The 24,863-nt window shown below is 39.2% G+C and overlaps 2 protein-coding genes across 6 annotated transcripts in view; both read left to right on the top strand.

The window, feature by feature from the left end:
- The window catches only part of LOC109409288 (protein rolling stone), a 122,028-nt gene extending 117,761 nt beyond the window's left edge, over positions 1-4,267 (top strand). For all 5 annotated transcript variants that reach the window (XM_029858968.2, XM_029858967.2, XM_029858966.2 and 2 more), the window contains one exon: positions 3,713-4,267. In XM_029858968.2, coding sequence (XP_029714828.1) covers positions 3,713-3,989 — 277 coding nt within the window. In that variant the 3' untranslated portion in view covers positions 3,990-4,267. The remainder of the gene's footprint in view (positions 1-3,712) is intronic.
- A 4,423-nt stretch (positions 4,268-8,690) lies between these two features.
- Positions 8,691-24,318, top strand: LOC109409294 (thioredoxin-2). Its single transcript, XM_019682734.3, has 2 exons — positions 8,691-8,883; positions 23,540-24,318. Exons 1-2 carry the CDS (start codon positions 8,860-8,862, stop codon positions 23,837-23,839), a joined length of 324 nt encoding a protein of 107 aa, XP_019538279.1. The 5' UTR covers positions 8,691-8,859; the 3' UTR covers positions 23,840-24,318.
- Positions 24,319-24,863: the final 545 nt, after the last annotated feature.

Raw genomic sequence — 24,863 nt, forward strand, 5'->3', positions numbered from 1 at the left:
TGTCATATTTTTGTTTTAATTGGAACGAGTTTTGTTAGAATGTTTGTTATTTAATCTACTAACGGTACATGTTCTATAACAACAGTTGTTACAAAAATCATTGTAACAAAATAAGTAATTATTTTGTTCTTCCCATCTAGTCGGGTTCTCAAACTTTTTACCGAAGTGTGCATTTCCTATGGGGCTTGTGAGTCGCGAACCATAGTTTGAGAATGGTGGCTATAATTCATACGGCGTCTTCTCAACGGCAGACAAAGGCATACGACTCTGCAACATACTTTCCGGCGACTATCCAACACACCATTTTCTTGGACGGTTTTCATTACACGTCCCTGCATTTTCCTTATGCAGACAAATTTTTGGCGGGTCGAAGCGTCATTTGTTCGCCCAACCTTAAACTCGAGTTGCCGTAAGTATTTTACGGCCACATTTACAATAACCGAACATCACGTTGTTTGTTTTTAATATACCGTTCCGCGTCCACCAAGCGACATCACTGGCATTTACGATCCGAGGAACCAACGAAAGCGTGATCATCTATGCCGAGCAAGAACAAGATAGAAGATAGAAGATAGAAGATAGAAGATAGAAGATAGAAGATAGAAGATAGAAGATAGAAGATAGAAGATAGAAGATAGAAGATAGAAGATAGAAGATAGAAGATAGAAGATAGAAGATAGAAGATAGAAGATAGAAGATAGAAGATAGAAGATAGAAGATAGAAGATAGAAGATAGAAGATAGAAGATAGAAGATAGAAGATAGAAGATAGAAGATAGAAGATAGAAGATAGAAGATAGAAGATAGAAGATAGAAGATAGAAGATAGAAGATAGAAGATAGAAGATAGAAGATAGAAGATAGAAGATAGAAGATAGAAGATAGAAGATAGAAGATAGAAGATAGAAGATAGAAGATAGAAGATAGAAGATAGAAGATAGAAGATAGAAGATAGAAGATAGAAGATAGAAGATAGAAGATAGAAGATAGAAGATAGAAGATAGAAGATAGAAGATAGAAGATAGAAGATAGAAGATAGAAGATAGAAGATAGAAGATAGAAGATAGAAGATAGAAGATAGAAGATAGAAGATAGAAGATAGAAGATAGAAGATAGAAGATAGAAGATAGAAGATAGAAGATAGAAGATAGAAGATAGAAGATAGAAGATAGAAGATAGAAGATAGAAGATAGAAGATGGAAGATGGAAGATGGAAGATGGAAGATGGAAGATGGAAGATGGAAGATAGAAGATAGAAGATAGAACATAGAAGATAGAAGATAGAAGAAAGAAAATAGAAGATAGAAGATAGAAGATAGAAGATAGAAGATAGAAGATAGAAGATAGAAGATAGAAGATAGAAGATAGAAGATAGAAGATAGAAGATAGAAGATAGAAGATAGAAGATAGAAGATGGAAGATGGAAGATGGAAGATAGAAGATGGAAGATAGAAGATAGAAGATAGAAGATAGAAGATAGAACATAGAAGATAGAAGATAGAAGAAAGAAAATAGAAGATAGAAGATAGAAGATAGAAGATAGAAGATAGAAGATAGAAGATAGAAGATAGAAGATAGAAGATAGAAGATAGAAGATAGAAGATAGAAGATAGAAGATAGAAGATAGAAGATAGAAGATAGAAGATAGAAGATAGAAGATAGAAGATAGAAGATAGAAGATAGAAGATAGAAGATAGAAGATAGAAGATAGAAGATAGAAGATAGAAGATAGAAGATAGAAGATCGAAGATAGAAGATAGAAGATAGAAGATAGATGATAGATGATAGATGATAGAAGATAGAAGATAAAAGATAAAAGATAAAAGATAGAAGATAGATGATAGATGATAGATGATAGATGATAGATGATAGATGATAGATGATAGATGATAGATGATAGATGATAGATTATAGATGATAGATGATAGATGATAGATGATAGATGATAGATGATAGAAGATGAGAGATGGAAGATGGAAGATGGAAGATGGATGATAGAAGACATAAGACAGCAGACAGAAGATAGAAGATAGCTGACAAAATGAAATAAAAGATAAAAATTAGACGGATGAACACTAAAGGTATAAATAAAACATAGAAGATAGAGAATAGCAGATAAACGACAAAAGATCGTTCACTGAACCAAAGAACACAAAATTTTAGTTATGTGTCTTTTACGACACGTCTTAAAAATTACAGTTGCAATAAACATGCTGTTCTTGGAAAGTAAGCCCGACATAAGCTAATATCGGCCGCTCATCAGAAAGCAGCAAATTTAATTGCACTCACAGCATGCGTGCGTACAAGAAACGCACTACACACTTAATTCAGATTGCCGGGATATCAGCATTTTTCCATTCTTTTGCCGAGATTTGCACAGCCGAGTAATCAGCAAACAACAATTTTGCTGAGATCTCAGCAATTTTGACAGTTCATTGCTGAGCTTCGGCAATCGTTTTGCTGAGAGTCAGCTAACAAACGTCACTTTTTGCTGGGATATCAGCTGATAGTTTTACTGAGCAGACGGCTGTGCGCGTTTTTGCCGAGCCCGCAAATCTGTTTTGAGTGTGTAGGCCACACCAAAAGCAGTTCAATGCTAACCTGCAGCTTAAACCTCCATCCTCTATATGTCTGCCCGCACTATACTAGATGCAGATACGCACCGACAGCCACCCCGCCAAAGACGATGCAAAAAAGTGCATTGGTAGTTTTTTTTTTCGCTTTCCTTCCCAGCGGCGCCAAGTACAATTATTAATAATCACCATTCGCGAAACCGAAAGGAAATTGCTTAAAAAAAATACCGACACGCAGCTCATCGAGACGGTTAGACACGAGTACAAGTACTATTTACCTTTTGTGAAATCTTAACTGTTCCCTCCAGCAGAATAAATAAAACAAGCCCAAAGCTTCTAGAACGACCAGATCATTAGTATAGATAGTAGAGTAAACATAGATCCGCGGACACCGCTGACTAAAATTTTTCAAGCGTGTAAGTAGTAATTTTCAAAAGTGCGACGATTGAATATGACGTCATGCGTTCCATTGATGTTGTCCAAATCGTGACGTCATGCTCGTTTGGATACAGATTTTGACAGTTCGTTTGGATACAACGGATTCATCTTAGCGGATCTATGTTTACTCTACTATCTATAATCATTAGCTACTTTAAACGGTCAATCGACAGTTTATTTTCGGATATATACTTGTTGGGCGCACACTTCCTTTCACCGACCTAGAAAGCCGGTTTTTGTCAACCGTAGCAACATCTCAGCATGGTGATCTCCAAAATTTTAATCATGGTGGACCAATGGCGCACACAGAGCCTGTTTTGAGGGAGGGAGAATTCCAGAGATTACTCTCTCAGCTAAAACTTTAACGTTTCATTTCATTCACCACACCGAATATAAAAGAATTAATAATAGAAATGTGCTATACTTTATTTTGCATCGCCTATAAATCGTCTCGTCAGGTTTTGGAATAAAAGTATTGAAAAAAAAAACAATCACAGTCGACCAAGAAGTATTATGTATTTCAAAATATTAAAACTGCTTTTTTATCAATTTTTTTACAGAATAAAAAAATATATTAGTTTTTACCAACACCCCCGTTATGTAACCCTGATCCACCTACGATGAAGATCCATAAAAGTCCATCAGTGCATTCTGACTGACCGTTCCTTTCTCTTATTTTTCTCGTTTCTCCGGTTTCCCGCAGAAAAGGCCGTCCATACATCTACAACGTGCTGGATTGGCGCACACCGAACAAGGCCATGGTGACCGTTGTCGGGACGATCGTGCTGGCCATCGTCATCCACGTGCTGATGTTCTTCCTGTACAAACTACGCAGCTTCCTGTACGAGCGCTGGTTCAACCCGAAGACGATCCTACCGACCAATTCGACCATCAATTTGCAACAGGGCAAAGCCTGTGACGGCATCTCAATGGTGTACGGAACTGACAATCGCGGGTTCACAATTACCGAGAAATATTAGGATCGGGTCGAACAAATGCGGAATTTGGGAATCAGGGGAACCAATGCACAAATAATAAAAATAATTTTAAAGTGTTAAACCGAATGAATGCGAGAGTGTATGTGACGAATAGATAATAAGTGCATCTGTGATTAGCAGTATGAAAGTCAAAAAAGCTTCTAATGTATTTAAGTACAGTAGTTATGTAGTGATAAAAAAGAGTTTGGTGAAGCAACAAATTAAAATGTAGTATCACTGACAAGTATTGAAACCAATAATAAAGTACACAAAATAAATAATGATGTATCTGTCGAGAATGTCCCTGCCTTCAAAATGTTAGGTTCACCGTAGAATGGCAAAAGCTTGCGGTTCATCCTTTAGCACCAAAACAAACAGCCTTCACTAAACCATGTGGATAATCTACTCAATAGACACCTGAACAGGGAGGTCCAGATAGTGTGGGGTTAAGGATCGCCTCCTACAAACAAGTGAAAACCAGACCTACTATTTCTTCGATCCACTAAACAACATTCCCATGGTCGCCAAACCCTTCGTCTCTCCGGAGCCACCAAGAAGGCATTGATACAGAGAGGAGCTAGCGCACATCGCACCCTCAAGGTTAGCAGCGTAGCCTGCAGCAACGAATATAACTCGCTTTGAGGAGTTCACCAAGGTAGCATGCTGGCACTTAACCAGTTTTCCGAATGATCCTTACCACTCCCTATAACGGATCAGATGTTCATCATCCACCACGTGTTGCAGAAATGCCGTGAATACAACGTGCTCACACATCAGTTGTTCATCGATTTCAAATCGGCGTGTGATACAATCGATCGAGAACAGCTATGGCAGATTATGCACGAATACGGATTCCCGGATAAACTGATACATACGATTGATCAAGGCGATGATGGAGCGAGTGATGTGTGTAGTTTGAGTATCAGCATTCAGGGACACTCTTGAGTCCCTTCGAATCTCGCAGAGAGTTACGGCAAGGTGATGGTCTTTCATGCTTGCTGTTCAACATTGCTTTAGTGGGTGTAATAAGGAGAGCGGGGATAAACACGAGTGGAACGATTTTCAAGAAGTCCGTTTCAGCTGCTTGGTTTTGCTGATGATATTGATATTATAGCTCGCAAATTTAAGACGATGGCGGAAACGTACATCCGACTAAAGAATGATGCTAGGTGGATCGAATGTGTCGAAGGCTCTAGGAAGGAATTACCACGCCCGCCACCCCCAATTTCTATCGATGGTAAAATCGAAGCGGTTGAAGAATTCGTGTACTTGGGCCAAGATTCAAGCCAACCATCTGCGTCACAGTTTGTGGATGATTTTTGACGTGGATAGTTGGCTTGGCGTGCGTTGGTGTGAATTGGGTTGTTTAGTGAATAAAATATTAATATTTTCTATAACCTAATCGAATGAGCTAATTTTTATGAGTATAACAAGATTTTATTGCGTTTCATTTCCTTTGTTTTGATGGTTAAATAAACAAAACTGTTTCAATTTCCGTGGATAGAATGACAGTTCAATCGATAAAATGACAGTTCGCCCGAACAAAAAAATATCATCATACAAACTTGCATTTTAAAACTTGTTCCCGGGCATCAAAAAAGACAATTTTTTTGAATTCGATTAATTTTTGGACGGAAATACCGATTATGAAATAATCTGGATACCCTTAAAGAACCCAATTGGGTTCTTTAGTGGTGTCAGGATTATTTAATAATCGGAATCTCCGTGCAAAAATTACTCGAAATTCAAAATTTCAGAATTTTTGGAGTTCGGGAACTATTTCAGGCCAAACATTTCAATAGGTCCTATCTGCAATTGAGAGGCTCTCTTTGTTCACTTTCTCTTTCAATTATTGCAATGTAATGGTACACTTTTCAACTATTTTTGCAGTACAAATCAAAAGACGATTGTTTTGACCATCATTCAATGCAAGGAGACAATCATAATACAAATAAACAGCTGAGATATTAACGAAAGAGAGGGAAACCAAAGATAGGACCTTTAGACATGTTTGGCCTGATTTTTTAAATTCATTTAAAGTTTGTATGGGGATTTTTTTGTTTGGGTCGAACTGTCACTTTTTCGAATGAACTGCCATTCTATCCACGAAAATTGAAACTGTTTTCGTAATTTAACCATCAAAACAAAGGTATTGGATTCCAATAAAACCACCCCAAGTAACAATTCGGAACCACTAATAAGCATGCCATTTTAACAAGTGTTGTGTAAAAGCGCTGACAGTTGAACAAGAGTATGTGTTGAAAAAAGTGTCGAATAAATATTTCAAAAGCTAAAACAGCACTTTTGTTCATCATTTTTTGGTAATTGAACAACTAATCGAACAAAAGTTTAAAGAAAGTTAGATATTTCCATCGATAGCCTAATAGTGTTGTAGAATGACAGTTCAATCGATAAAGTGACAGTTCGCTCCGAACAAAAAAAAATCTCCATACAAACTTTAAATGCATTTTAAATATAGTTCCCGGGCACCAAAAATGATTAAATTTTGGATTTCGACTAATTTTTAGACGGAGATTCCGATTATGCAATAATCTGGATGCCCCTAAAGAACCCAATTGTTCAATAGCATAAAAAAGAAAATTATGGGTATCATTTAATGAAAGAATACGTCAGGTTCCTCCTGCAGTTCCTTCAAGCATTTCTTCAGCGATTCTTTCTGAGAGATCCTAGGAATCCTACAAGAACACTGGCAAGAACATCTTCCAATATTCTATCAAAATCTTCTCCAGGATCCCTCCAGAAACTTCTCCCGGTTATAACTTCTGGGATTGCCTAAATATTTCCTTCTGTATTTCCTACCCATCCGTATCGAAACGGTGAGTCGAAAAGGAGAGCGTCCAACATAGCTGTGGTCCTCACAACCCGAGTAGAAGTAAAAATCAAAACAATACATATCATCATTAGATATTCCTCAGTGAAGTACTCAAGATCATAATTAGCAATTGGTTGGTTTGACGTAAGAGATAAAAGTTCAAAAATAAGATCAAAAATTAGTATGAGGAAGAACATGATAATATCTCGTTTTGATATTATAAGATCAGACTAATATCTGGGGAGATCTGGGCTGTAGCACATCAAACCAATATCATAAATTGATCTGACAGATGGATTAGAGCAAAAAAAAATAAAAATGGCCGCGACCAGAATTGACCTTGTGATTTATAAGCAGTGACATTACCACTGCACTACGACTCATATCTGAAAACGGGAGGTAACAAGAACATCAAGTTCAACGTTTTCCAAGGTGTTTGCGGCTAATGGTAGTTGTGTTGGTTTGGACGCGCCATGTTGTAGATGAGTGTGTGAAAGAACTAATTTTGATCTTAAGCTGTATTTTTTTTTCAAATTTCCCAATGATAAATGTTCTATTGCAGAATATCAATACAGTTCCCACACAAAATTTGCAAACTGAAGATTCAATTAATTGTATTTGTATTGTAAGAACAATGAAAAAACATTAAGATTTATTGTTTTCTTTTGAAAATTGCCCCAAAAATGTCTCATAAAAACACAATACATTCTATTGTTTTACGCGAAAAAGTGTATGAAAATTTTCTCAAAATTTTATGGTTAAGATACATAACGACCACCATTTTTTATTGTAAAAGTGCCATTTACCATTCGCCGAATGGTAAAGAACAATAGGGGTGATGGTGAGTGTGCCGTGTAAATTACAATACGTTTAATGGTGAATATTTTTCGAAAAAATGGTGTTGTAACAATAAAATTTATCGTATTTTTATGATATTTTTATCAGGGTATCGCCACCTATACCCGGCCAACCACAGTACGTTTAGTATTCTTCATTACACCAACAAAGCTAGCCATGAAAATGTTTGACACTTCTGAGGTCATTTTGACAGACCACACACATGCACGAAAAAGACGGATCATATATTCTACTTTATCAATCTTGTTTCTGTCCTTTTCATGCTCATGTTGCATCTGTCAAAATGACCTGAGAATTGTCAGTCATTTTGAGGTTAGGTTCGTTGGTGTAATAAAGAATAGTGGTTTCGCAGAGCGGTGTCACGAACACTAATGCAAATCTACTGGTTGAAAATATGCTGATTTGATTTTGCTGGGAACAGCTGATCTTTGTTTACTATTTTCCACCAGTAACTCAAGTGGTGTTCGTGTAATGCAGCGTGTTCGTACACGCAACACTACTAAAAGCAGAAACCACTTTTGGGCGGTCACGCTTTTGTGACGATGTTTTTGAATGAAACTTGTTCTAAGGGAACGTTCAAAAATTACGTCCAACATTTGGGGGAGGGGGGGTCTAGAAAAGTGTGACAGTACGTGTATTGGGTATAGGGTATTGGGTATTGCGTGACAGAGGGGGGAGGGGGGGTCAAGAAATCCCGAAAAACTATGGACGTAATTTTTGAATCTTCCCTAAGTGTTACGTCTGTTTCTCTGTGATTTCATTGTGAATTTTGAAAATGAACTTATCAATGTCTGTTCCCTGCAGGGAGGGTGTTTGAGGCCAACGAAAGCTTGAATCTCTGTGCTGAAAACTATTTTTACCGTGCTTGTGACTTCAACGACGTCTGTCGGCGTGACAAAACACCACGGTGCGCGACACGCTACAAAACACTTTTCTGTCACTGTCGCGTCGCGTGTCATTCCGCTGTCGTCTGTCACATTTTCGTTTCTCACTCAGCTGTCAGCTCCCTCAGCTCAGCCGAAAACGTTACTCAAGTGTCAGTCGTCGACCGGTCAACACGCGTTTCTTGTGCTCGGTGTGAAACTTTCCGATTCCGGATTCCTCCCATCCCTCTAGTGAAAGCGGCATCGGATTTGTTCAGTGTCCTTTTTTGTGGCGACCCGAGAGTTAATCCAACTGAAAATGGTCTACATCGTGAAAGATGGTGTAAGTACTCACAGTTATCTAGTTTAAGTTTTTCCCGGTGGTTGGATTATTGTGTAATTCAGGGTGAGAAAAGTCCACATCGTGGCATGACTAATGCATTTTTTCCCCTTGATCTGTGATCTGCATCAGCAACCTCCATGTGATACCAATATTGATGGACGGTGGTCTGTCGGGATGTGGGACGAAACAGAAAACATTCGCTTCTTTCACAGGAAACGAAGTGCTAATTAGTTGCAAATTGTATAATCAAATTTACCATTCAATCCACAGATTGTGGTTTTGAACACGAATGGAGATATTACGGGTCATCTCACCACATTCATTCATTTTGTCCTATTTATGATAAGCCTTCCCTCGCGGGCACTCCCGCCCATTTGGTTGCGTCGCCCAGCCCCAGCGTGTTTGCTGCCGCTGGGTGCCCTGTGTGTCGAGGTCATTTTTTCGTTGCGTTGCGATGTGTGATGATGAACGAACAAAGTAGAAGGAGGCAAATACGACCGCCATCGCATCGCAGCGAATGTTTCTGTGGTATTTCAATTAATTATTGTTCTTCGGAACTTGTGTGTGAGTTTGCGTTAGAAAGTCGCCTAGAGTTTTGTTTGTGACCCATACCCACACATAGACAACTATACACACTGCTGCAAGCTCACCCCACCGGCATAAACACCGGGCGCGCGAGCGATGAGTTGGCTTGATGCGGTCGGTTCCAACCGGCTGCGAGCTCACACATTGCAGTTAGTGACTCGCGGGTGTTGGTTTATATGCTATATCATTCCCATACACTTCCATTCAGTGGGTGAGATGATAATGTGGTTGAAGTTGTTTACAGCTCGTTCTGCGTTAGATCTCGTCAGATTCCGATGGATCTTAGTAATGATTTCTTATAAAGAAAAAATGCATCTGCGATTCTGTTTGACCTTGTACGGCAGTGGCGGATTGGTAAACTGTAAATAATTTCCATAATTAGGGGCTGTCCATAAACCACGTGGTCATTTTTTGGGACTTCTCAAACCCCCCCCCCCCCCCCCGCGTGGTCATTAGTCCATACAATTTTTTTTTTTCGTCCATACAAAATGGTCATTGGCCGAACCCCCCCCCCCCCCCCCTCATGACCACGTGGTTTATGGACAGCCCCTTAGGCGCTGTCCATAAACTACGTAGACTCATTTTGCACCATCTCAGACCCCCCCCCCCCCCCCCCTCATGACCACGTGGTTTATGGACAGCCCCTTAGGCGCTGTCCATAAACTACGTAGACTCATTTTGCACCATCTCAGACCCCCCCTCCCCCTCCGTAGACTTTTGTTCATACAAAATTTTCGAAATTTGTATGAAGCGTAGACTTTGGCCAGACCCCCCCGTCCCCCCTAAGAGTCTACGTAGTTTATGGACAAGCCCTTATTGATATGTATTATCAATCTCGGTGTGGATTAAATACGTCGAAAAAACTTAACATACATAATATCCTGGGTTTAGAAATTTCAAGGAAAAGTACGGTTTGTGAAAATACCTATAAAAACTTACACAACACTTTCGCGTTTTTGCATGTTTACTTTGCAATTTTGTTTTATGCCCGTATCAAATATTTGACAAAAATGCAATGTTCTGTCATTGTTTCTGGGGGTTAGAACAAATGCGTTCGACGTGACATTTTGGACAAAAACAGACTGCTTTTAATTAGCTGAACAACGTTACTTGTGTATGACCACGCTTGAGAAAATGACATGGTTTGTCGAGGTAGGACCGATAGGACAATTGAACGAATTTGAATATTTTTCATAGTATTTGTAAGGGGATAAATACCTACATAAGAGTTGACAAGCAATCATTCTTGTACCGACTTTTCGAACCCTCTAAGCAGAACACCCTCTTCGAATGAGTGTAATCAGGTTCCTACCTTTTAATTCCGCCCTATGTTGCTTACCCTTTGACAGATACGCGTATTTCGACTACCACTTGTAATCTTCCTCAGTGTCAATTATCCACTCCATCCACTCCAGTGGATAACTGACACTGAGGAAGATTACAAGTGGTAGTCGAAATACGCGTATCTATCAAATGATAAGCAACATAGGGCGGAATTAAAAGGTACGAAACTGATTACACTCATTCAAAAAAAGCAATCATTATTATTTTAAAATTTTATTGCAAAATATGACGTATTTTTGTTTATCTCTTGGATGTTATTATGACACCAACAGAAAAATATCAGAAGTTCAGAAACATGTTTCTGTGGGTTTTGGATCGATGATAATTTAAGGACCCAAGAGATGATCAGAAGAAGAAAACAATTAGCGAAATCAAGAACACAATTTGACACAGGATCGATGATTCGATGAAAAAAAAGCAAACATACTACTGACTTAACGAGGAGAAAAACATATTGAACCCTATTGAACCATACCACAAAATCAAACAAGAAGACAAATGCAAACCATGTGACCATAACACAACATAGGCAAATCCTGACTGACTGACTAATTGAAAACTTTCCAATCTTCTACCATAACTCTCTGAGTCAGTTTGCAACAGTATCTTAATGGATGACATTTTCCGCGTACGCCTGGCAAACTGCTTCTGAAAGATTACGTACTCTTTCCTTTTTACCCTTCTTACACCCATAAGAAGGGTATAAATATCGCTCGAAAAACCGACTTTCGATCCGAGGCCCGGAGGGCCGAGTCTCATATACCAATGAACTCAGCTCGACGAACTGAGCAAATGTCTGTATGTGTGTGTGTGTGTGTGTGTGTATGTGTGTATGTGTGTGTGTATGTGCGTTACAAAAAAAAGTCACGCACGTTTCTCAGCCGTCTGTCAACCGATTTGAGTTCTCTTGGAAGCAAATGAAAGCTACTACATCCTAGTAGAACGCTATTGAATTTTTTTTCGATTGGACGTTTGGTTACCGAGATATCTCTCGAAGAGTACTTATGAGTCATATTTCTAAACTTTTTAAGATTTTTGACCAAGTGTATCATAAAAAAATATTTCGGCCGTTTGTCAATCGATTTAAGTTCTCTTGGCACCAAATGAAAGCTACAGCATCCAAGTAGATCGCCCAGAAATTTTATTTCGATTGGACATTTGGTTACAGAGATATCTTTCGAAGAGTACTTAGGATTTATACAACTAAACTTTTTGAGATTTTTGAACAATTGTATAATAATAAATATCTTAGCCGTCTGTGAACCGATTTCGGTTATCCTGGCACCAAATGAAAGCTACAACATTTTAGTAGAACCCTATACAATTTCATTAGGATTGGACATTTGATTACCGAGATATCTTCAAAGAGTACTTGGGAGTAATACAGATTAACTTTTTGAGAGATTTTGGACCAAGGGTACCATAATAAATATCTCAGCCATCTGTCAACCGATTTGGGTTCTCTAACCACCAAATGAAAGCTACAATATCCTTGTAGAAGGCCCTGAAATTTTATTTCGATTCGACATTTGATTACTGAGATATCTTACGAAGAGTATTTCAATAAATTCTTTTTTATTATTATATTCACTTGTTATCTTGCATTAGTTTTTCACCAGTCTATGGGAAATTATTTATCAATAAATTATGCTGATTTCATACAAAGTGTATTCTAGCAGGTTATTGTTTTCAACAAAATTATAATACAAATACACATGAATTTTATGAAAACTAACAATATGTTAAATGGAAGCTTTGAATTTATATATTGTGGGAAAAATGTAAGAACCGGACAGCCAAAATAACTAGTTAATGCCAAAACTGATCAACTTAGTAGATATATAATTTTTGTCCTTTTTACACCATAACCATGAATACCAAGTACTTCGGAGCTAATTTATTCGACTGATTAAGAGATATTAGACAAAGTGGATCTCGCTGATTTTCTTATCCATTTGTTAATCGATCCAAGATTATTTGGCAGTTACAATATTCCAGAATATGAAAGCTATTATTTTAGACTAAAATATTAACGCGCACTGAAACGGCAAAAATTAGCAATAGCCAATATCTCACAAAAATAATATCAAAACTATCAAAGACTTTGATAACAGAGAGGTGTTCCTTATTTTTATCATCTGCACAAAAAACTATTGAAAAATATTCATAGGATTGCCAGTTATTCAACAAAAACCGAAAATTTTATTGCTCCACCCATACAAAGTGTTAGGGGATTTTGATCAAGTTTATTGCTAATTTCTAATTTTTAATTGAGCGATAATATAGCTGCCATTTTTTTAACATTCCATATAAGATTCTGGGAGGTGTCTGGCATTTCTGGTAAGTCCATGGTCTGATGCTATTTTGGGAACCAATTCACTAGATGTCAAATCCACAATATTTTCTAGAACTTTTGGTCAATCACACAAAATAAATTTGCTTAATACGCATAATACAACAATATTTTTAATAAGTGTAAGAAGGGTTCTGTTCACCATAGGTGGATTAAATCGGGTTTTTTTGTTGAGGTTTCAACTCTATTCAGAGTGCAGCTAGAAACCTAGCAAAAAAAAACATTGTTATTTCAAAAGCTAGCGTTTTTCGATGTTCAGCAAAAACATGTATTTTTACATTACAAACAACTTTGTAGAAGACGCAAAAAATGTAAAAAATCCCGTGAAATATATGATTAATACTCTTGGATGTTTCAAACATTGTTAGAGGGACTTCCAGGTAGTATTCTTACTTTTTCAACTTAATCGCAAGGAAGGATTCTGGTTGATAGGTTTCACTTTTAACACGCTCCTTTTTCAGTCAAAATTGGATCCCTTGTCGAAAAAGTCAAGAAATGATACCGATATTGACCATGCATCGGAACCCTAGTCCCTATTGCTTCAAACCAGTGAATACCGAATAAAAGATTAGGATTACTAATCCATTTTTTCCTTGATTCAAGATCCATCTCGGCCAGAACCAAACCGAGACCTATCACTTTTACCAATGTATAAAATGTAATAAAGACCAAAGTTTTTTTTCCTTCAATTAAAGCATTGTTCAGTTAGGGTCTGTTCCAATTGGCGAATTAAAATTAATTTTCACTTAAACTTGACAGTTCAATAATTATTTCCTTAGGAGAACTGTCAAGTTTGAGTGTCGAACTGTCAAATTTGAGTAAAAATTAACTTTAATTCACCAATTGGAACAGACCCTTAGAATCCAGACGCAAAGTATTTATTGTGACACTCTAAATGACCTTATCACTGAATCATTAACTAGTCCTCTTTAATGCTAAAAATTTCATCGTGAGATTGTCTGCGTCCGGATTCTAAATGGACAACCCAAGAAACAGAACTAGCTGAGTAACAGTTTCTTAAGCTGAAGTTTGTTGGGCAATGCCTTACTAAAATAGGCTGTTCCATATACATGTATGTTATGTATGTATGTAGTTGGATGCAGTCCGCCGCAACGCAACCCAAAGGTGATCTACCCACGCTACGGGCTCCGTTAAAAATAGAGCATATTTCAAACTCCCTCAATCAGCACGGGTTGACTGACACCTTGGATTGGAGTTACCTGTTTGGTGGACTTTTACCCCCGTATTATAGTATTTTTACTTTATCGAAGGCAGTGTCCTCTGCTGTACATAGGAAGTCGTCTCCATTCGACTTGGTACTTGGCTGTGCGTCTCCAGTTCTGCACTCTGCGAAGAGTACGCAAATCGTCCTCTATTTACTCGATCGATCCATCTGCGCACCACGTCTTCTTGTACCGATCGGATGACTCGAGAACCATTTTAATCGGATTGCTATCCGACATCCTGATGAAGTGATCTGCCCACCGTAGCTTCCCGATTTTCGCGGTGTTTACGATGGTTGGTTCTCTCAGCAGCTGATGCAGCTCGTGGTTCATTCGCCTTCTGCAAGTCCCGTCTTCCATCTGCACTCCTCCGTAGATGGTACGCAACACCTTCCGTTCGAAGTGTTCCGTTATGTTAAAATACACATAAATAAAAAACAAAAAAAAACCTTCTGTTCGAAAACTCTAAGGGTGCGTTGGTCCTCTGCTCGTAGGGTCCATGCTTCATGCCCATAGAGAGACCGGTAGTCCAGCGTTTTGATAGTTAACCTCGTGTTACGGCGAACTTTATTCGATCGTAGAGTTCTGCGGAGTCCAAAGTAAGAACGATTTCCTGCCACAATGCGCCTCTGAATTTCTCTGCTGGTGTCGTTGTCGGCGGTCACCAGTGAGCCCAAGTACACGAATTCTTCAACCGCCTCGATTTCATCACCGTCGATATGGATTCGGGGTGGCGGGCGCGTTGATTCCTCCCTGGAGCCCTTTGCCATCATGTACTTTGTCTTCGACACATTAATGACTAATCCGATTCGCCTGGCTTCACTCTTTAGTCGGGTGTACGTTGCCGCCATCGTCTCAAATTTACGAGCAATAATATCATTATCATCAGCGAAACCAAGCAGCTGAACGGACTTCGTGAAAATCGTTCCACTCGTGTTTATCCCCGCTCCCCTTATTACACCCTCTACGGCAATGTTGAACAGCAAGCACGAAAGAACATCACCTTGCCGTAACCCTCAGCGAGATTCGAAGGGACTCGAGAGTGTCCCTGATACTCGAACTACGCACATCACTCGATCCATCGTCGCCTTGATTAATCGTATCAGTTTATTCGGGAATCCGTATTCGTGCATAATCTGCCATAGCTGTTCTCGATCGATTGTATCATACGCCGATTTGTAATCGATGAACAAGGGATGTGTGGGCACTTTGTATTCGCAGCATTTCTGCTACACCTGACGGATGGTTAACATATAATCCGTTGTAGCGCGTTCACCCATATGAATCCAGCCTGATATTGGCATGTATGAATAAAAAGTAGTAACTACTCGTGCTTTGTAGTTACTACTTTGAAATATGATCCACCCCAAAGTAGTAACTTTGGTATGAATAAAATCATTTTTCGAACATTGTAGTAGATACTACTTTCGAAAATTTCGATCTAGTATTTACTACATTATTTGTTTTTGTTTTGGTTGTGGATTCTCGGTTGCTCTTCCACCACATTAGGCAATCCAGGACAAATTATGGTTGAAAAAATAGTGGTTTATGCAGCAGCTTCCTCATTTAATATAACCAGTGTTGAAAAATTCATTTAGCCATATCTAAATTTAAGCACCTACAGCTCATTTTAGAAGCTGAACCTGAGAATATGGTATATGAAAAACTTGTGCGGCTAGACCAATTCTGCAAGAAAGTCACGGAAAAAACGATATTTTTCGAATATTTAAGGTAAATGTCACGGATCACCTTCGAAAAATGCCAATGATATTCACGGTGAATATCATTTGGCATTTTTCAAATATAGTCCGTGACATTTACCTTAAATATTCGAAAAATAGCGGGTTTTCCGTGACTTTCATGCAGAATTGGTCTAGCCGCACAAGTTTTTCATATACCATATTCTTAGGTTCAGCTTCTAAAATGAGCTGTAGGTGATTGAATTTAGATATGACGAAATGAATTTTTCAGCACTGAATATAACAGTACTAAAAGAGTACTCCACATTCGTTGTACACGGCGCCGCGGCGATCGTGAGGGCATCTCAGCAGGGTAGAAATTTATGTCAAATGCGCCATGCGTATCGGCATGCACTAACCCTACGTCTCCACTAGACAGAAATGTCTTGCCATTTTGCTGCCAGAAAGAGTAAACGTAACAGAAATGATCAACACCGATGCTATCCATGCAAACAGCGAGAGAACATTTCTGTCATGACACATCTGTCCAGCAAAATGGCAAGACATTTCTGTCTAGTGGAGACGTCGGGCTCACATCCAGAATATTCCGTCAGTAGCATCAACGAAACGTTCATAAAAAACCGCTGCAAAAGGCACTATTTTCCAATAACATTCATTACCATTGCAACATCATCACGCCACCCCATCTGGGGAAGATTGCGTCAAAACCATCCCCACAAGACCGCGGTGACAATGCAGCGTGTTTTGCTGGAACTTGATGGTGCTTGTATCGGATTCGGTTAATCAGTTAATCTCAGTCGAAACTTGCTTCTAAATATTCTCGAAGATTACTCTCTTTGATATACCGACAATTAAGAATTGTAACACAGATTTTGTAGCAACCTCAGGAGCAGACTACAATTTTTTGTAGTAAATACTACTTTTATTCATACCGATTGTGTAACATGTTCCACAAAAGTAGTAAGTTCGAAACTTGTAGTGTAGTAAATGCTCTGTTTACTTTTATTCATATCAATAATTGTACTATTTACTACAAAAATGTAGTAAACTGTGGATTACTACTTTTTATTCATACGGGCCATGTCCTAATAACTCTCTTGTAATGGGCGATAGACGGCGGCATAAAATTTGAGAGGGGTCTGGTATGTTTGGCATAAGGCCGTTTGGCATAATGCCATTTGACATAAGGACGTTTGGCATAAAGGACACTTGGCATAAAGGACATTTGGCATAAAGGACGTTTGGCATAATGGACATTTGGCATAAAGTACGTTTGGCATAAAATGATTTCAGTTAAAAGTGAACTACATACTTAACGTAAAAGAAGGATAAGTATACAAAAGAAGGATAATACATTATAATGCATTAACTTTTATGGATATAATATGCAGACAAGGATGATTTGCTGGAAAGAATTATTACCGGAATCTAAATTGCTTGTATCGATGAAGAACAGCTTATATACAAAAGAAGGAACATTCCCCTTCCGAAAAAAAATCAAATTCTTGGAAGCAAAAGGTTATTTCGATAATAAGAGATCTAATATAATGCACCAACAACAAGTTTGCCTTCATTCCCTTGAAGGCTGTTCTTTAATTTTTCTCCAGAGGGAAAATATATTTCACATATTATTTATGCCAAACGTCCTTTATGCCAAATATCCCTTATCCCAAATATCCTTTAGAGCGGTGATTCCCAAAGTGGGCGAAATCGCCCCCTAGGGGGCAAAAATCATGTCGAATGGGGCGAAAACTCGTAAAACCAAAATTGTGGGGCGAAAATACCAAACAAGGGGGCGATTTTTTAATGATTTGAATCAATAGTAAAAAGATACAAGTCAAGGGTGTCTTCTTAATCATGAAAAGTCCCTAATATTTCAAATACACTTTCTAGGATTTATTTAAAAATCGTGTTTCTAATTGGACCTCATGAAAAAAGAAATCCAGGAAAAACATCGTGTAAAACTGCTGAAAACTGAATTAAAAGTTCCTGTTGAATGGAATTATGTATAAATAAATCTTTGAAATAGTAAGCAAATTCCTAATGGATAACCAAAAGATAAACCAGCCTGGGGCTGAAAACCTCTCTAATAAAGACACCCAACATCCAAACTAACCTAATTGATATGAAAATTTCTTACAATCTCGTGACAATTCTTACAACCTTTTTGCTGAAATTAAGATAGAAACAGAGTTTTTTTTAACTTGAAGGTAATGTTTTGTTTCAAATAAGAGGCGTTGATAAAATATTCATTCAAAAACATGACATTTCAGACGCACTTCATGAGCACTGGGGAGAAAATTCCGTTCTGTCTATGGTGAGAACCTCACGCAACTCAAAGGAAACAACGGAGACTATGCTGATGTTTTCCACCTTTAATCACGAGATCTTGACCCCGAGACTAATTCATTCTGAGATCACGGCTTTACTTTACTTTTGAAGGGAGAACTCACATTTTTTAGTTTGTTGGGAACAGGATTTGCCAGTGGACTGCAAGTAGCGTATTTTCAGCATTACACCAGGATCACATTACACTATTTTTTGATGTTTTTCGTCACTCATTCAGTGATTGAACACATTTTGAAGAAGCTTTCCGGAGGAAATCCAAACTTTGCTTAAATACAAATTGGTGTTATTTTGAAAACTTTCCAGAAATTTGCATGACTACTCATACGACTATTTGTGAATTTTCAAACACTGGGAAAAACTGTCAGAGCTGATGATAATACACCGATATATTTTTAATAGTTCTCAAACAAACAATAATTTGATGATTATTTTCCATTTGTCGACCATTTTGGATTTTGACCATTATTTGTTGTATCTAAGATGAACCAACCTAGGGTTGAAAGCCTCATTAATAAAAAAAAACAAAAATACTATTTGAGAAAATAAAAAAACGATTATAATTTAATGACATCAAAATGACCGATACCTATACAGATACATGAAATGCCACGGTTTCGAAAAATAGTGGGCTTTGAAAGGCTTTAGATAAGCATAGTTTCTGCCTTTTAAAATAAAATTGTACGAAGGGGGCGAAATTTTTTTTTCTCAGCTCCAAGGGGGCGATACCTCCTAAAAGTTTGGGAAACACTGCTTTAGAGTAAGGTGGGGCAAAAGTTCGACCCTAGTTGAAAATTCAACTTATTTCAAAAAATCGAAGCGGATAAAAATAAATAAATACCGTGTGGTGATTCTACATTCCATGAGCTAAAATTTTGCTGAACAAAGTTACGCCAAATGTCTTTTCAAGTTTGAGTTACAACACTTTTTGTACATGTGTGTTTTATTCGAACTCTTGCCCCACCACTGGGGCAAAAGTTCGAATCTAGTGTTTGTGGAATTTTGCTAACCGTAGCACACTATTTTGACACTTTGGTAATAGGAATACCTGAATCCACTTGATATTTGATGTTGGAACTGGAATACACTTTAAAGTATAAAGTTAAGAGTTAAATTTACTACACCAAAAATTAGTAGTTTTCCGCCAAATTTAGACAAAACAACATCTTTTTTCAACTTTGATCGAATTTTCTCACTAATTCCATCACTCTTAGAGATACTATGTACATTTTGCAGAATTTTAGGTTTTTATCTAAAGTTGCCACAGGACTCGAACTTTTGCCCCACAATTCGAACTTTTGCCCCACTATGTGTAAAATATGATTTCCAAATCTTTTTTGCAAAAAGTTATACATGCTAAAGCATCTTCAAAATATACCTAGTTATGCCCCAAAATAAAATATCGAAATCTATTTCATTACAATTCCATTCCATGCGTTGGAAGGACCATCGCATGTTAAAATTTTTTGATCAAAAACCAACATTTTGTCCTAACTTTTCGATATTAAGATCAATTTTCATAATTTTTGGAGTGATAGACTCTTTTTCAAAAAGGGTTCGAACAACCTTGACACCCGAAAGTAATAATTTGAATTGAGCTCAAGAACTTCAAAAGAAACTCTTGCCCCACTCGAACTTTTGCCCCACTTTACTCTATGCCAAATGCCCTTTATGCCAAACGTCCTTATGCCAAATGTCCTTATGCCAAACGGCCTTATGCCAAACGTACCAGACCCTTTGAGAGAATACCATGCAGCCAGCGCTCAGTAGTGTGAACGCGCGATAGTTTCTGTAATCCAACTAGTCGTCCTTTTTGTAGATGAGACACACGATACCTTCCATGCATTCATCTGGTAATTGTTACTCCTCCCAAATCTTGGTAATGACCCAGTGTAGTGCTCTTACCAGTGTTTATCCAATGTATTTTAGAAGCTCGCTTGTTATTTGACCTGCTCCAGCGGCTTTGTTGTTTTTCAACCAGCCAACTTCCCCCTCAATCTTTTGGAGGTAGAGAGCTGGAAATCTTTCATCCTGCGCACATACCCCTAGATCTGCTACCACGCCGCCAACGGTGCTTGCAACGTCGCCATTGAGGTGCTCATCGTAATGCTGCTGCCACCTCTCGACCACCTCTAGCTCGCTCGTAAGAAGATTCCCGTGATTGTTTCGGCACATGTCGGCTTGTGGCACAAAGCCTCTGCGCAAACGGTCGCTGCACTCTACGACAAAACTAGTATCCGCAAGGTGGTAAAAGCTGGAAGGATACGATCGGCAGAGCATGTTGTGAGAATTCCGGACAACAACCTTGCAAAGCTGGTGTTCGCAAGAGATCCATATGGTACAATACAAGAAGACCTGGAAGTCAACGTGCAAGGTGGGCGGACCTGGTGAAGAACGATCGGGCAATGTGAGACGCGGCCGAGAATTGAGAACTGCAGCTACGAATCCAGTGTTGTGGTGAGAAATTGTTGATTCAGTTCGTACTTATACAATCAGTGAAAGTGCCATGAACATATTTTCAAGTCCTTCATGAAAAAGGCAGATGAAAGATACTTGGTGTTTATATTTGAATACCTAAAAGCTTTCCATTTATCGAGTTATTTCGCACTGATATTTAGTCGGAACTACATTACTTATATTTGCATTCTCACTGAAGAGGCCGTGTATTGGCATTTTCCCATTACATTACTTCATTCAGAGCAAATAACAACGATGTTTGTCTACTTGTGAAACCGTTTTTCGTCCGTCCTTTTGAAGTTCCATCAGCGAGCAGCACCTATCGCGGATCGGAAGTGGCTAATTCGCGTTCCCGTCCACATGTGAGTTTTCCATTCTATCTGTTCGATTTACGATATCGATTTGTAATTTAGTGTAGGTATAATATAGAAAACGTTTGTGCTGGTGACGAGCAAGCAGCACAGAGTGCAGCTTCAGATCCCATAAATCCAACACACTAACAGGTGGATGAGGTCATCGCTGACTGGCGCTGCCGGCTGTGTTGAAGCGTGTAGAGGGGAAAGGAGTACAGTGTAAAACTAACAAAAGCAACAATTGCAGTCAGTCATGGAGTACGGCGGCAGAAGAAGGCCAAACTGACGAGTCACGGTCGGACTGCCCGTGGGATGCCACCACAAACGGTTGCTATGATATTGGGACAATTTCTGATAAAGCTCGTACAAGGGTAAATTTACGATTGCTCTGTGGTAATAAAATAAATGCACTTCTTGTTGCAAATGATAAGTCTATTTTTAAAGGTGAATAACATTCTTTTCAAAAGATAAAAGAAGTTTATCTGAATAAAACAAAACACCGTAAAGATCATTTTCAGGAATGGCATTTCGCACAAAAACTGTGCTCAGTACAGCTCATTTTCATATTAAAACCGCTAACTAATTTAGGAGCATGTCATCCCTGATCTTTTTTAAATAAATATTTGATTTACTACAAATTTTCGGTTATAGTAAAATGCGTTTTCTTCTAGCTTAAGGGCAAACGATTTGTCCATATTCACTGTTGAACAGATTTCAATCCCGCAGTCCTTCATGCATTGAAACGACGGCTTGATGACCATTGAACACGTTCGATTTATGTTTGCGTGACTTGTTAACTGCAGGAACACATAGGAACCTCCCGGTACATTTGATATTAATCATCTGTCCCAGACGTAACACTTGCGAAATTTCCATCGACCACGCTTTTAACGATCATTTTAAATTCTCATAGTTGTGGCTTTCACAACCAGAAGCGCGCGCGTCGTTTTTCTATGCGTTTGACGTTTCACACTAGCGCCTTCTGTTGACCATATTGCACAACACAGTGATTCGTGCAACTTTTCCACCAGGTGATGGTAGTGTGAACTGGGCGATGGATTTCCATGAAAGTCGTTCAAGGTGTTACGTCTGTTTGTCTGTGATCTGTCCTTGACCTCTGTTGCATGACATTAGTTAAGTACTTTTAGAGCTAGTTCAAAGCAATTGCTATTATAGAGGGAAAGCTGCTCGTATTTCAACTCTACTTGAAATTGAGAAATATTTTTTTTTTTGTGAATGGCATTTCTTCCAACTGGGACACCATGCATTTCTATGATCGTTTCAAGTTTTATGATCAGCTGTAATGATCATATAAGGTAATAGCACTTTTATTAATTAAGCTACCATATTTATCATTTGAAAACAAACAATTACGGAACCGTCTCTTTCAGTCGTTTTCGTGTTTTCTCAAGTGCTGACAAACAATACAGTAATACAATAACCAGGAACGAAGCATGTTTAAGTCCTGTGTTTTGAGTAGAATGAAAATGAGAGCACTAAGCTTACAATGGGAACGAATACTGAGTATCAATTTTGAATATTGTTGATGGAAACATCTACACGACGGGGTTTCTCCTTCCTTACTATCTATCTACATAAACAATAGAGTTAAAAACTATAGAGGAAGAATGTCGCTGGCGTCGCTGCCGCAACATCTTTTGCTGGTGGAGATAGGCAGGGATATAAGTGTCAAAGCGAAAAAGCATGCAGTTTGACAGTTAGATACCCGACATGTTTCCGAACGAGAACAAAGGGAGCACCAGCGACATTCGTCCTCTATCCAGTTATCCGCGAGCGGTAATGGCGGCGGCGGGCACAAATAACCGCTTCGAATTTTGACGTTTCTTGGGGATCGCAAACGGTTGGCGCCACCAAACGGTGGGTGAAGGGGTGAGGAGGAGAATGAAACTGTTTTGACTTTCCCCCAAGAAACGTCAAAATCCGAACCGGTTGGATTTGCCCGCCGCCGCCATTACCGCTCGCGGATAAGTGGATAGTTTTTTAACTCTATCCAGTTATCCGCGAGCGGTAATGGCGGCGGCGGGCACAAATAACCGCTTCGAATTTTGACGTTTCTTGGGGATCGCAAACGGTTGGCGCCACCAAACGGTGGGTGAAGGGGTGAGGAGGAGAATGAAACTGTTTTGACTTTCCCCCAAGAAACGTCAAAATCCGAACCGGTTGGATTTGCCCGCCGCCGCCATTACCGCTCGCGGATAAGTGGATTACATAAACAGACAAGATCAAAAAAAGTTTTTAAAAACCATCTGCTTTCTTATCCCCTCTCTTACACAGGCTGACTTCGACAGCAAGCTGGAATCGGCCGGCGACAAGCTCGTCGTGGTGGACTTTTTCGCTACCTGGTGCGGCCCCTGCAAGGTGATCGCCCCCAAGCTGGAGGAGCTCCAGAACAAGTATGCCGAAAAGGTGCTCTTCGTCAAGGTCGACGTGGACGAGTGCGAAGATCTGGCCGCCAAGTACGAAATCTCCAGCATGCCCACCTTCCTGTACATCAAAAACAAGAAGGTCGTGGACCAATTCTCCGGTGCCAACGCCGAAAAGCTGGAGCACTACATCAAGAGATTCACCGAGTAAGGTGACCCTAAGGTTTATCCCTTTCTATATTTAATGCATTATATTTAAAGCAAAAAGAGCACATACACGAGTAGGCCTTCTCATAGGGAAAAAATATACTTGTTAGGCAACCGAACAACATTTAACTGAAGTGGGGAGCGTAATCTGGTTTTGTTAGTTTTCGCAATAGTTAACTGCTAGTAGCTTAGAAGATTGTTTTGACTGCCACGTTTAGTATGTTGTCTCACGCTTATCGAATTACCATAAACGAAGAACCAGTGAGTGTCTGTCATCTTCTCTGCTACCACACAAACGTCGATGATTTGTAAGCCTATTGCAGTTATGATTGATTTTACCGAACTTCTGACCCGTCTGCTTGCGGGCAGGTGTGTTGTCTTATCCATACTGTGCAGTTAGAAGAACGCTTAACGCCGTTCGAAGATTGATGCCGTTAGAATTGTGAAGGAAATAAACTGCGAGTCCAGTGTTGAAATTGAAAACAAGAAACGTTATGCGACTGTTAAGAGATATCACAGCCAAAAAATTTTCATAAAAAGTCGTTCGAGGTTCAGCTGCGATACCAACCTTACCAGCTGCTTTGTTGGTTTTGTGCTGGTGAATGGCATCCTTAACTTCCCTCAGCGTGGGAATGGTTCATTTCCGTTCTCCGCTGCACTGGCGTCGTCGTTTCCTCCGTTGCCGGTGTCTCCCGTGCCTACGATCTCCACGCCATTCAGGTGCTGATCGAAGTTCTGCTTTCACCTTTCGATCACCTCACGTCCGTCCGTCAAGAGGCCTCAGTCCTTATCCCTGCACTTTGAGGTATGCGTTGAGCTTCTGGTAGAACTTCCGTGTTTCTTGAGAACGGCATAGCAGTTTCATTTCTTCGCACTCCGCTTCTTCCAGGCGGCGCTTTTTCTCCCGATAGAGCGGATCTGCTGTTTCTGCTTCTATTTGTAACGTTCCACGTCCTGTCGGGTCCCTTGCTGCAGCATTACCGCCCGCCACGGATGGCATGTCACGCAGAAACTGTGCCCATTTTCGC

The sequence above is a fragment of the Aedes albopictus genome, chromosome 2 (genome assembly GCF_035046485.1).
Source record: "Aedes albopictus strain Foshan chromosome 2, AalbF5, whole genome shotgun sequence".
NCBI lineage: Eukaryota > Metazoa > Arthropoda > Insecta > Diptera > Culicidae > Aedes > Aedes albopictus.

Coding starts and splice junctions, on each gene's coding strand:
- LOC109409294 (XM_019682734.3), top strand. CDS start 8,860: ATGGTCTACATCGTGAAAGATGGT. Junction 8,884..23,539: donor TCTACATCGTGAAAGATGGT/GTAAGTACTCAC, acceptor TCTCTTACACAG/GCTGACTTCGACAGCAAGCT.